The 11,505-nt window shown below is 47.4% G+C and overlaps 1 protein-coding gene across 1 annotated transcript; it reads right to left on the bottom strand.

The window, feature by feature from the left end:
* Positions 1–309: 309 nt before the first annotated feature.
* On the bottom strand, positions 310–4,350 carry PtA15_8A349 (uncharacterized protein; the record flags this gene model as incomplete). Its single annotated transcript, XM_053171769.1, has 8 exons — positions 310–753; positions 823–2,494; positions 2,591–2,788; positions 2,856–3,724; positions 3,851–3,919; positions 4,001–4,070; positions 4,132–4,145; positions 4,222–4,350. 8 exons carry the CDS (start codon positions 4,348–4,350, stop codon positions 310–312), a joined length of 3,465 nt encoding a protein of 1,154 aa, XP_053023000.1.
* Positions 4,351–11,505: the final 7,155 nt, after the last annotated feature.

Below are 11,505 nucleotides of genomic sequence, written 5' to 3' on the forward strand. Positions count from 1 at the left end.
GTGGATTTCATTCGTTATAAGTAGCTTATATATATGATAGGAACAACATGCCTAATACTGCAAAAAAAAGGGAAAAGTGGGGAAGAAAAGTCTAGAAAGAAGACGGAGGAAGGTGGCGACGGCGCGGGGACCTCTAAGCAACGGAATCTACGCAAACACAATGACAAACAAACAAAAGATCTAGAGGGAGAAGGAAGGACAGAGATGTGCAGTCGCCTGATCAAACAAAAAAGAACGCCCCGTTCCCGCACAAAAACAAAACAAAAAAACAGTGTATAAGGAAAAAAGAGAGAAAAGAGAGGGGGTGGGTCAAGAAGCGTCGGAGGATTTTCTACGGAGGAAGAAGAAGTCGGCGATCGAGCCTGAGGAGGGGACAGGATGGGAGCCGGAGAGGGGTTTTGGGGCAGGCGCGGCAGCGGGGGGGAGGTCGGCGGGGGGGATCGAGGAGGGTCTGGCGGTGGACGCAGGGAGGCGGGGGTTTCTGGCGAAAGCGGAGACAGGGCCGGACGCAGGGTACGACAAGGGTGGAGGAAGCGGGTGGGGCGTGGGGCGGGGGTCGGGGGGTGGAGGCCCGGGCACGAGACGGGGAGAGGGGATGGAGGCAGGAGGACCCGAGGTGGAGCCGGAGGCGCTGCGGAACCGGCCGTGGCCGCGGCCGTCTTGGATCCCCGGAAGCCCCGGCTGGTGGGACGGGGACAGAGGGGCGACTGGGTGCGAGGCCTCGTGGGGCGAATGGGCGCGGGAGAGCTTGAGCTGGGTGGCCAGCCTTGCCGTCGTCGACGACGACGTCGTCGGGAGGGTCGGGGTCGTCGGCGTCTTCACAGAAGAAGAGGAGGACGAAAGATCTTTGGGGGTGTTGTGGATGATGGAGATGTGGTCGTGGAGGAGCTTGGAGTTCAAGGAGCGGTCTTTGAGCGCCTTAAGCTTGTGTTTGACGGCGATCTTGTTGGCCTTCTCGCTGGCCTTCTTGATCTCGCGCTGCTGTTTCTCGGTCAGACTAGCGGTTGCGGGTGGCTTCTGGGCGCCCTTGAGGATAGGACACGCGGCGATGGATGGGGAGGAAGGGGCGGGAGAGGAGGTGGGGTGGGGGCTGGCGCCGATGAACGCGGAGGGATGGCAGATGGAGGAGGGGAAGACCGAGTGGACCGAGTTCCGTTGGCTGGGCGGGAGCGAGTTGGCCCCGTTGTAACTCGGCCCAGCGCCCGTCGGATGATCGAGCGCAGTCGAGAGACTGTGTCGGTAACTTGCCGTGATCGGCCGAGGCGAGAAGAAGTGTTGTTGTGGGTGGCGGTGTTTGTCGGTGGGATCGGGTCCGAGGGGAGAGGAGAGGATGGGCTGATGGTAGTAGTGGCCAGGAGTGTTCCGGGCGACGTGCTCGTGGGAGGTTAGTCCGAGGCCCAAAGGATCAGCCCCAGTAGCAGCAGCAATGATGGGGCTCGTCGAGTGCGGGGACGGATCGGCCGTCGGGGGTGGCTGGACGGGCGAGGTGGTGGTGGTGGAGGACTTCTTGCGTCTCAAGAACTTGGCCGAGAACTTGCGATGCAGTTTGGGGGCAGAGGAGGCGGATTGGGGCTTGCTAGGATGGCCGTTACTCGGCGGGCTCGTCAACGGACTGGTTGGCAGGAAGGCAACAAAGTTCGACCTGCTCGAGACCTCGTCATGCATCTTGGGCGAGGGCAGATTGGGGATCGTCCGAACTGGAGCACTCGGGGACACGCTCTTCGGGAGCGAAGGTCCGGTCTGGAAGGGTGATAGAAGCCCCCCCGAGTCGGGACTAGATTGGGGAGAGAAACGGACATCGATCGGGTTGGGTGCTAGATGAGAACCTGATCGGGACAGTGAGGAGAACTTGGTGGCAGTCGAAGGCGACCTGGATACCATGCCGGCTCCACTGAATTTCCGCTGATGAGATTGGAGGGTTGTGCTGGGATGATTGCCCCCCAGCTGGGGCGATGGCTGGCTGGCTAGCTCAGGTGGCTTGGAGTTATTTGTAGACGTCGACAGATCGCCCCGATCGCTCGTTGAGGATGGTAAGGGATGAGTGTTATTCGAGGAGGAGCTAGAGAGGCCTGACGAGAAGGGCACCGAGTTTTTCCGCGTGCGCTCGGCGGATGATGGAGGCTGGAAACCGTTCCATGTGGCGAGTTGAGGGAGCTCTTTCTTGAGCTCTGTAGCAGCGTGCGAAGAGCTGTGCGCACTGAACAGTCCACCCTGGGAGCTATCGTCGAGCGTCGGAATAATCTCGTCACTATCCTCGGTCCCCACCTCTGAGTCATCTTCCACATCTTCAGGCTCGGGGGGCACGCCCATCAGATCCATCAGGTCCAGATCGGTGGCTTGGTAGAAGAGCACGTAGCCGCTGCCGACACTCGGAGTATCCCCGTAGTACTTTTGGATGTCTCGCTCTTCGATCCGCGTCACCACATTGTCGTCAAAGAGTAGCCATTGGCCGTGCGACTTGAGGATCGTCACGTAATGGCCATGATGGGGCCCCCTGATGAAAGAGTACGAATCAGTGAGCAGCCCGACTTTTGTAAGGCAAACAAGAAAGAAACGGTGAATGAGAGTGATGGTGTGAAGGCAGACTAACGCGCCTATGTGCACCACGATGGCCCACAACTCATACAATCGATCGGGGTCTTGGATGTCGTCGGTGGTGTTGAAAAGCTTAAGTTCGAAGGGGAAGACGACGCGGTAGCTGAGCTTGGTATATCGTTGCAAGTTTTCTTGGTATTTGAAGCGTTTTAGATGGAGCGCGAGGACGTTCGGGAGTTTCTTGATTTTCATCCTGTCACCAAACCATTCTTTTTTGAGTTAATTTTTTCTTCCGTTTCAGATAGTGAGAAAAGATCTACCTTTTCTCAGCCTCTTGTAAGCCGCAACATTGATCGCAGGAGAATTTATTCTTTTGGCAGAGCATTTCACTAGCACTAAATTGACGCAGACAGGCGGTCAAACTGGTGTTTTGATGGATATTGATCGACAGATCGAGGAAGCTTTCATCGCGCTGAGTAACAGTCTCACATGTCAAGCATTTGGTCTCATTAGTCAGGACGCCTTCGAACAGTTTGTGGACCCAGGTAGAGCGTGGATGGGCGAGTGTTACAGATGGTGTGTTGTTGTTGTTGTTGTTGTTGGATTTCTGGAGGGAGGGCGGTGTGGGTTCGAGTAAGGATGAGCGTTCGTCCTCCTGGCGTTTCTTCTCCTGTTCTGCAAACACATCTTCGGCGACCGAGTTGACGAGATAGTTGAGGAACTCGTGTGCATCCTGGTGCATCGTCGACCGAAAGAGCTCGTTGTAGCGCTTGAGCGTCGTGATGAACGCCTGGGGTGCTACCGCGCCGACCGAATTAGGCTGAGCAGAGATGTGGCGGAAGAGATCGCGTAGGGATGAGCAGATCGTCGGATCTGGTTGGTCGGGGTCGGCCTGCAGGGGGGTACTAGTTTGGTTTCGGCTGCTGCTGCTGGAGGGGTTTGCGGATGGGAGATGGAATTTGCCGACGCCGCCTTGGTCGAAATCGGCTGCAGCCCAGTTGCGTTTGGTATGGTTGGCTGGTGTGGGGATCGAAGTCTTTGGAGGGGCTGATGGGTGATTCTGGGTGCCATAGAGGGTGTTGGGGTCGGTTTTGAGATGGATCTTGGGAGGCTGCGGCTGCTGCTGGGAATGAGCTGGCGATGAGGTTGATGATGGTGTGAGGGTCTTGGTGAGCAGGAGCTGGTTGCTCTTGGAGCGAGGACGGGTGGTGGTGGTGGGCGAGGGTGAGGGTGAGGATGAGGGTGGTGGATTTGATTGTTGCTGGTTCCTTCTTTGGAGGGTATCTAGTCCGAGGCCTGTTGACTTTGATCTGACATGGTTTTTCGAATGGTTCGATGAGGGTGATTCTGATGAGGGGGGGATCCTGGGGTTTGGGAGCTGCTGCTGGGTGAGTGAGTGGGGTGATGAGGAGCTGGATTGGCTGGCTGCTGGCTGCTGGCTGGCTGGGGGGAGTAGAGGGTCTGCGGATGAGAGTTCGAGTAGCTGGCGAAATGGTTTGCAGAAGTAGAGTGCTTGGAGGACTGAGTTGGCGTAGCTGGATAAGCGCCAATCAGTTATGGTTTCAAGCTGTACTGAGAGAGAGGGGGGGCACTGACCACGTGTTGCCGAACTGGAATTGGGGAAGCAGCAGTTTATGAAGTCAGTCAGTCAGTCAGTGGGTGGGTGGGTGGGCAGTGAGGACCGACGTTTTCCATTCCGAAGTACTTCTCGTCTGAGCCGGCCCACCACTGCTCGTTGCTCGGGTCGTTTGGGTTGAGGTTCTGGGCGGACTGGCTTGCACTCGAGTTGACGCCGATCCATCGCAGCAGGCTCATCGTGGGGAGTGGGTGGTTGCTGGCGGGCTGGCGGAGGAAGGGAGGGAGGGAAGATAAACTGGGGGTTTTAGGTTTATGTAAGCCACAGCAACAGCCAGAAACCCCCGAACTGCTCATCACCAACAATCACTTCCTCGCTTCTCTAGCCCTGGGAAATCTACCACAAGCACAGAAGGCAACCCCCCCAAAGTTGAATTAAAGAGCTAGCGGGCATCGTTGGAGCCACACCAAAAAGACTTTTCTTCTGAGGTGGGAAGTGGGTAGGACAATCTGCGATCCAAACAACAGCCCTAGTTGAACACCACCATGAGGGGGTGTGTGGACTCACATCAAACTTCTGTTGAAGAACAACCTTGAAACACAACTTGCACAAGGCATGCCTGGCCAACTTTAACCCCCCATAAGATTATGGTGAGTGATAACACAATAGTCATGGTTGCTACAATGTGAGGGCGGCCCAGACAACACAGCATGGAGTGCTACGTGTCCCACCAAAGCTTTTGGGAGGAGCTGGAGGAAAGATTGCACTAGATGGCCAGTGGGTACCTTTCACATACCCTCCGGCGGGTGCCGTGTGTGGGGCCGGGTATGTGCTTTTGGGCTAAAAGAAACACCAGGTCCCTGTGACACAGTGACAGTGGGCTGTGCACCCACCAAAAGCACTCCTCAATGGCCGGTGATCTGGGGTGGCAGTCAAGGTTAGGCAGTGTACTACCCTCTCAATGACCAGGACAGACTGGTCATCAAGAGAGTACACAACACCCAATGGCTGGAACACTAGACCAACCATCAAGAGAGTACAGCTCAGGATAAAAGTTGGGTGTGGTCAACCCAAGAGAGACCTAATTATACCCAACAAAGTCAAAAGACCAATTTCTGACCCAACCTCTTGGTTGGGTTTGGATTTGGCCAGCATATTCAGAACCTGCCCCAGCCCAGCATTTAATCTGATTTGGGTTTGGGCACTGTTTTCCAACCCAAAGCCAATCTGTTTACATCCTGGTTAAAGCGTAAGCAGTACCTGTGGTACCAATGCTGAAATAGATACTGTTATCACAATGATTTTTTTTCTGCTCTATTTGAATATAGGGGTCATGCAATCCAACAAAACTGGTTTTTAGCCATGCAACTTGGGAGGCAACCCCACATGATACAATCTGTCTATAGTATTGGCTTCAGTGTTGGTGGTGCCCACCTAGCCTACTGCTGATGACAGGTTTGCTACCCAGTGGTGTACAAGACAGTGATTTTACACTTGAATTTGGCTGGGTTTGATGAAGTGTGTTGGTTACACCCTTCTCTATATCCCCAGGGAAGAAAAACAAATGTCACAAGACAACAGGTCACATCAGGTCAAGCTTATCCCACTATCCAGCATCTGGCCCATTATTTATGATTAAAAACCCCTGCAGAGGAAAAAGGGTCCATTGAAGTCTATTGCACTGCAAGAAACACTAGTTGGTGCAAGTTGAAATGTGAGGTACTCCTGTGTAATGGCCATTTTTATCTTGGCCAAGGACTCAAAAATGTTTTTTGCACAGTCACTGTGTATTGAAGCTTGGTGAACAGCAACCTTTGACAAAGGCTTGTGTATAACCACAAGATTCTTCAAAGATCTTGCATGTCAACTGGCATCAGTATTCAGTTGAACAAGTTTTTATTGCAATGTTGGCATTGCAACAAGACCAGAAAAGGAGCTGAACCCCAATTTGCACAATATCACCCAACTTCAAGTGAATTTTTTTTTCCTGGTGTGTGTTTTTCCTACATTGACCAAAACTGTCTGCACTGACATGCGTGTACTGTTGTTTTTGGTTTCAGTGAGTTGTGCAAGCATGATTCAAGTATAAAAGACAAATAACTAAATTCTATGTAGATTGTAAGAAAATGTAACAAAAAAGCTAAAAAAAATTGCTCATCACGAGTAATATACAGGATGTGTGACTGAAAAATATGAACCTGTCAAATAGTATAATCAAACCAAATTCAATATAAAAACAATATCTCTAATCCAGCCACTTGTCTCTTTAATTGGTTTCCTATCTCTCCATTTGACTGTCTGGCTCATTCATATTGTACCTGATAAGATGCTTTTCCAATTTCTGCTTCTTAGTGGATTCTCCATCTCAGCTTTGTTTGGTACTATTGAGCCCCCATGGAGAGCAGAAACTGAGATTCAAGAGCATGTTGGTCAAAGATATACTCCTGATGGTAAAAGATGCCTTCTCTTCACATCAATTTTACACAATTTTATGATCCCTTTTCCATTCTAATTCTGGATTTTCTTCACTAGGCCAATCCCGTTTCCAAAAAAAGAAATCTTTATATTTTCTCCAAGGGGAAACAGTACAGAAAAATGAGTCCTCAAGGTCCATTCCCAGGTATTCTGGTGAAAACAGCAATACAAAAGATCCCAAGTTATATTGGGAAAATAGGTTGAGCCACAAAAGGCCTGAAAAGAGTGAAAGAAGTTGGTTGAATTCCCCTAGATTGCTGAAATCATTTCCTTTTGAATTTTGAATTCCATGATTGATTGGTTGATTGGGAAAATATTATCAGAACGTCATGAAATGAAAGTAAAACTGGAACAAAAGAAAGGCAAGCTTCTAATAAATTTATTTTTGATTCCATCACTAACCAATCAATTATATATCAACTATCCTGAGCTTTAGAGCAGATGAAATGGCTTCAGGAGGAGTTTGAAATGCTTGAGGGACTGAAGCCCAGTATCTTTCCTCAAGGATTGGAACCTGAATTTGCAGAATTTCTGGACAAATATCACAAGTATTTACAAGTATTTAAGCGTCTTGTGCTCTGTGATATACTGGAAGTTAATCCAACAGTTTCGTCAATGAAACCATTAATAGAATTGCTTGCACAAGATCAACCAAACAGTTCATTTCTGAAAGAATTACCGGATGCTGTATATCCATTGATTGCAAAACACAAATCAAGGACAAATCATGGCACTTCCTTTTTGATTGAAATACAAGAAATATTCAAAAATAACATGAAAAACAATCAACAGTCATTTTATGAAATTTACAATCATGAATCCCGCGTAGCTACGCCATACCTATTCAAAGGAATTGATTTTATATTCACAAATGGATTTGTCAATAAGAATGATATCAGAAGATTGTTTGAAGAAGATAAACTTCTATTTTCTTTTACCAGAAGTAGGATTCAAGATATATCCAAGGCCCTCCCAGAATATAGTATTACTTACTCTGGGACAGATCCCACTGAGAACTGGTTTTGGAAATCAGATTTCCAGTTCCTTGAGGGTTAGTTATTTTAACAGACAACTTTTGAAGTCAAGATTGATACTCATGGGACATGAAATGTTTTATTTTTTTAATCCTTAAACACCCCAGCTCTCAGTAGAAGTGGTGAAGATAGAATAAATATGAAGCTTTACAGCGACAAATTTGCTTCCAGTTATTATCGCTATACAGATATTTATGATTTGGATGGGTTAGAGTTCAATTTTTGGTATGAGAGCTCCAGTAAAGAATTAAGGAAGCATCTCAAAGGTACTTTAAATCAATCAACAGGTTTGAAAAACAAAAATAATGAAATCCAAATCAAATCAATGAATGAATTTGAATTTGAACTTGATGTAAAGAATCTCATCATTCTTCTGGTGAAAATTTGTCCTGAAATGAGTTTACCATTGGAGAATTACCACTGCAGCTCACAATATCACATAGAAATACTAACTTATGATACTTGTGAAATGTTGGATTTCTTTGAAAGGAAATTTTCACCAGGGATTATCAGACATGTTTTGAAAAAATATAAAAAGGGTATCTCTAATGATTTGAACAAATCTCTTGAGAAAACATTAAGACACTCACCAAAGATCACATATAAATCAAAGAAACTATTTCTTCCAAAGTACTTTGAATACAAATTCAAGATGATTTTGATAGCTAAACGTATCCATGGAATGAAAAAATATACCAAATCTATATCTGAAGAAGAGTACAATAGCTTCAAGCACCGCCTCCGGAGACATTCATGCAACATTCAACCTTTCTATAAAAACCAATATGATCTGCTTTCAAATATGATTAAAGATTATAAAAGGGTTCAAAAAATACTTGAGAGGAAACTCAAAACAAATATACTAAACATACCCATCATACAAAAGGAGCTCAGAGGAATCAGGCGTAATTCAAGAAACGTTCATGAGGAGTTTCAAGACTTGATGAAATATCTGGAGGAAAAAATGGGGTGAAGAAAATCAAGAAGAAAGAAATTTATAAAATATACAACTGTCAATTCATTGAGTTGATGAATATTTGAGATTATAATGTGGCAAGATGATGGTAGAGAACTGATATCTGCATTCTCCTGGCGTGGTGTTTACACCTGTGCACTTACCAGGAGCCTCAAGAGTCAAGAACCTCAATCTCAAGGATAGCACCAGAGGTTTTTCCTTGACTTACTTTTTTATGATCCTTTTTGACGTATTTCTTTTTTATTGTGATTGATTTTTCTTTTGCCTGTGTCTCATATTTTCTCATCTTTTACTTCTTTCACTATTTGCTACAGGCCAAAGCGGCTATGCCACTGCACAATATACGCCCCCTGCTTGGGCCAAGCTCCCCCTGTTGCCTTGCTCACGGCACAGGGATGGCACCCGCCCAAACCCCACTGATCCAGCAATCCGAAGATTGAAATCTGTCAACACAAATGAGGTTTTGTATGTACTGTTGAATGAATTCGGGAATTTCTTATCACACATTTTATTTTGTTATCAAAGGTATTGCTGAGCCACAATACCCAACAGATTAAACTTATCACAGATTGCTTAAGAATAAGCTTATCAAAGCCTGCACTTGATGGTTAGGGACTCATGAGCACACAATTGAGTCACTTGAGCTGTTTGTGCATTGCCAACGTTGCTGATCATTGTTCATTATCAGAAAACATCAATAAAGACCTGTATCCAAGTTTATTAAAGACACAGATTTTCCACAATTGAAAAAAAAGATCAAGGGTTCCCCCTGTAAATACATCAAATCACAAAAAAAAAAATCAAGGGTTTCCCCAAGATACAAAAATTAAAAAGAAAAGTACTAGTGCGCAACACAAAGTAAGTCTGTAGTGAATTTCAAGGCCTTTATGAACAATTTTTATAAAAATGAAGAAGTTTGTCTGATTCTCAGGGGACAGCAAGTCCTGCACATTTTGCCAGATTTTTAAAATTTGGTGATAAAGGCCTTAAAAATGACTCCAAAATTTTATTTTCATCCTATTGTGAACCCCCCTAATGGATCAAAGTTCAAGACATATTTTTAGATAAAATAAATCTAATCATAGCCATTGTCACTTTTTTCTTCCTCCGGTCATCAAGAGGACACACCCCTCTTGATGACCAGCATAGACCGGTCATCGTGAGGACGGTCATCGAGAGGACAGATCCCTCTTGATGAGCGTGATAGACCGGTCATTAAGAGGACACACCCCTCTCAATGACCGGTCTATCCCGCTCATAGAAAGGATAGATCCCTCTCAATGACCGGTACAGACCAGTCATCAAGAGGGATATATCCTCTTGATGACCGGTCTATGCCGGTCATCGAGAGGAGTGTGTCTCTTGATGACCGGTCTATGCCGGTCATCAAGAGGGGTGTGTCCGCTCAATGACCGGCCTGTGCCGGTCATTGAGTGTACATACTGCCCTCAATGGCTGGCGCAGACCGGCCATCAAGGGGGGGCTGGTTTGTTACTTACAATCTCGAACTCAACCTCTTCCTCAATCTCAGCATCAACTGTCTCCGGAAATCAAATCGTTGGACTCACTCGCCATCGAACTCGTCTTGATCACCATGCCTGCTCGTTCTATGCAAAACCCCGCGGCTCTCATTGGGAATGTTCCGATACTCGATGGAAACTCAGTCAGTTTCCCAGCCTGGCGAACTCGCCTTGAGGAACTCTTTGCGATTGTAGGTGCCCATGACATCGTTGTTGGGAAACTACTCCGTCCAGAAACTGACTACAAGGATTCGGCGTCGAAACCGATCGCTCAAGGATCCCAACGCCTCTACTATGCTGAAGAGTCCGCCGCGGACTGGGACCACCTATCCGAAGTGGCTCGAGCCACCCTGAAGATGACTCTGTCGGTTGATTTGGCAATAAGATTCAAGGAGCTCAAGCCCGTGAGCGTTCCCTTCAAGACAATCTGCGATGCCTACGAAAAGAACACCCGAGCGAGAAGGATGATGCTCGAGGATGCCTTTTGGACTGCTCGTCACGACCCGAACAAACCGATTGCTACCTGGATCGCTCGGATCAAAAACTCAGCCTCCGACCTCAAGTCGGTTAAACTAGCTCCAGCAGATCAACAGATCTGCGATCGTCTGCTCCGCGGACTGGACGACTCATGGAAGCCAATCCGTGACCACCTTGTCTACTCGCCTGTCAAAATATCCCTTGACGATGCCATTGGATCGCTCAAAGCGCACAAAGTATCAATGAGCGTGTCATTTGATCACCAACCGGAGGCGTTTGCATCCCCGGCTGTCACCAGGAAGAAGAAAAAAGGTTGCTGGAAATGTCACCAGATCGGTCACCATTCCTCAGCCTGTCCAAACCCTCCAGCCAAGGACAAACAACAGACCCGATTTGAGACTCGTGCCGGTGCGGTGTTGACAGTATCCCTCGGAGGCGGTGGTCCTAGCAATGAAGAAGATGAGGAAGAGGACGACTTCAATGCGGAAATCGACGTTGTGTGGGGATGAACTCCAAAGTAGAAGACAATTACCTTTGTAGGAACAGCAACTCCGGCTAATCCTGACGGTCAATTCCTCTCTGGCGGCGCTAGGTATACTTATTGTTATGATATCTCCCTGTCTTCCACCGTCAATGGATCTCTGGCCCGATTACTTTAAATTTTTCTTTCTCTTTCTGTCCCCCATAGGAAATATTCTTTAACTTCAACTCTAAGTGGTTTAGATATTTCAATTAGTTTAGTTTTGTTTCAGCAAGGGGGTGTGTTGAGATACATATATGCTTATATTTAGTACATTGTACGCTTCAACCAAACACGGCCAATCTTGTATTTAGTCTACACTAGATTGGCACCTGGAGTTTGATCCTCAGTGAATCAGAACATATATCTCACTCCCAAAGTGTCACTCGTCT

This window comes from Puccinia triticina, chromosome 8A, assembly GCF_026914185.1.
Source record: "Puccinia triticina chromosome 8A, complete sequence".
NCBI lineage: Eukaryota > Fungi > Basidiomycota > Pucciniomycetes > Pucciniales > Pucciniaceae > Puccinia > Puccinia triticina.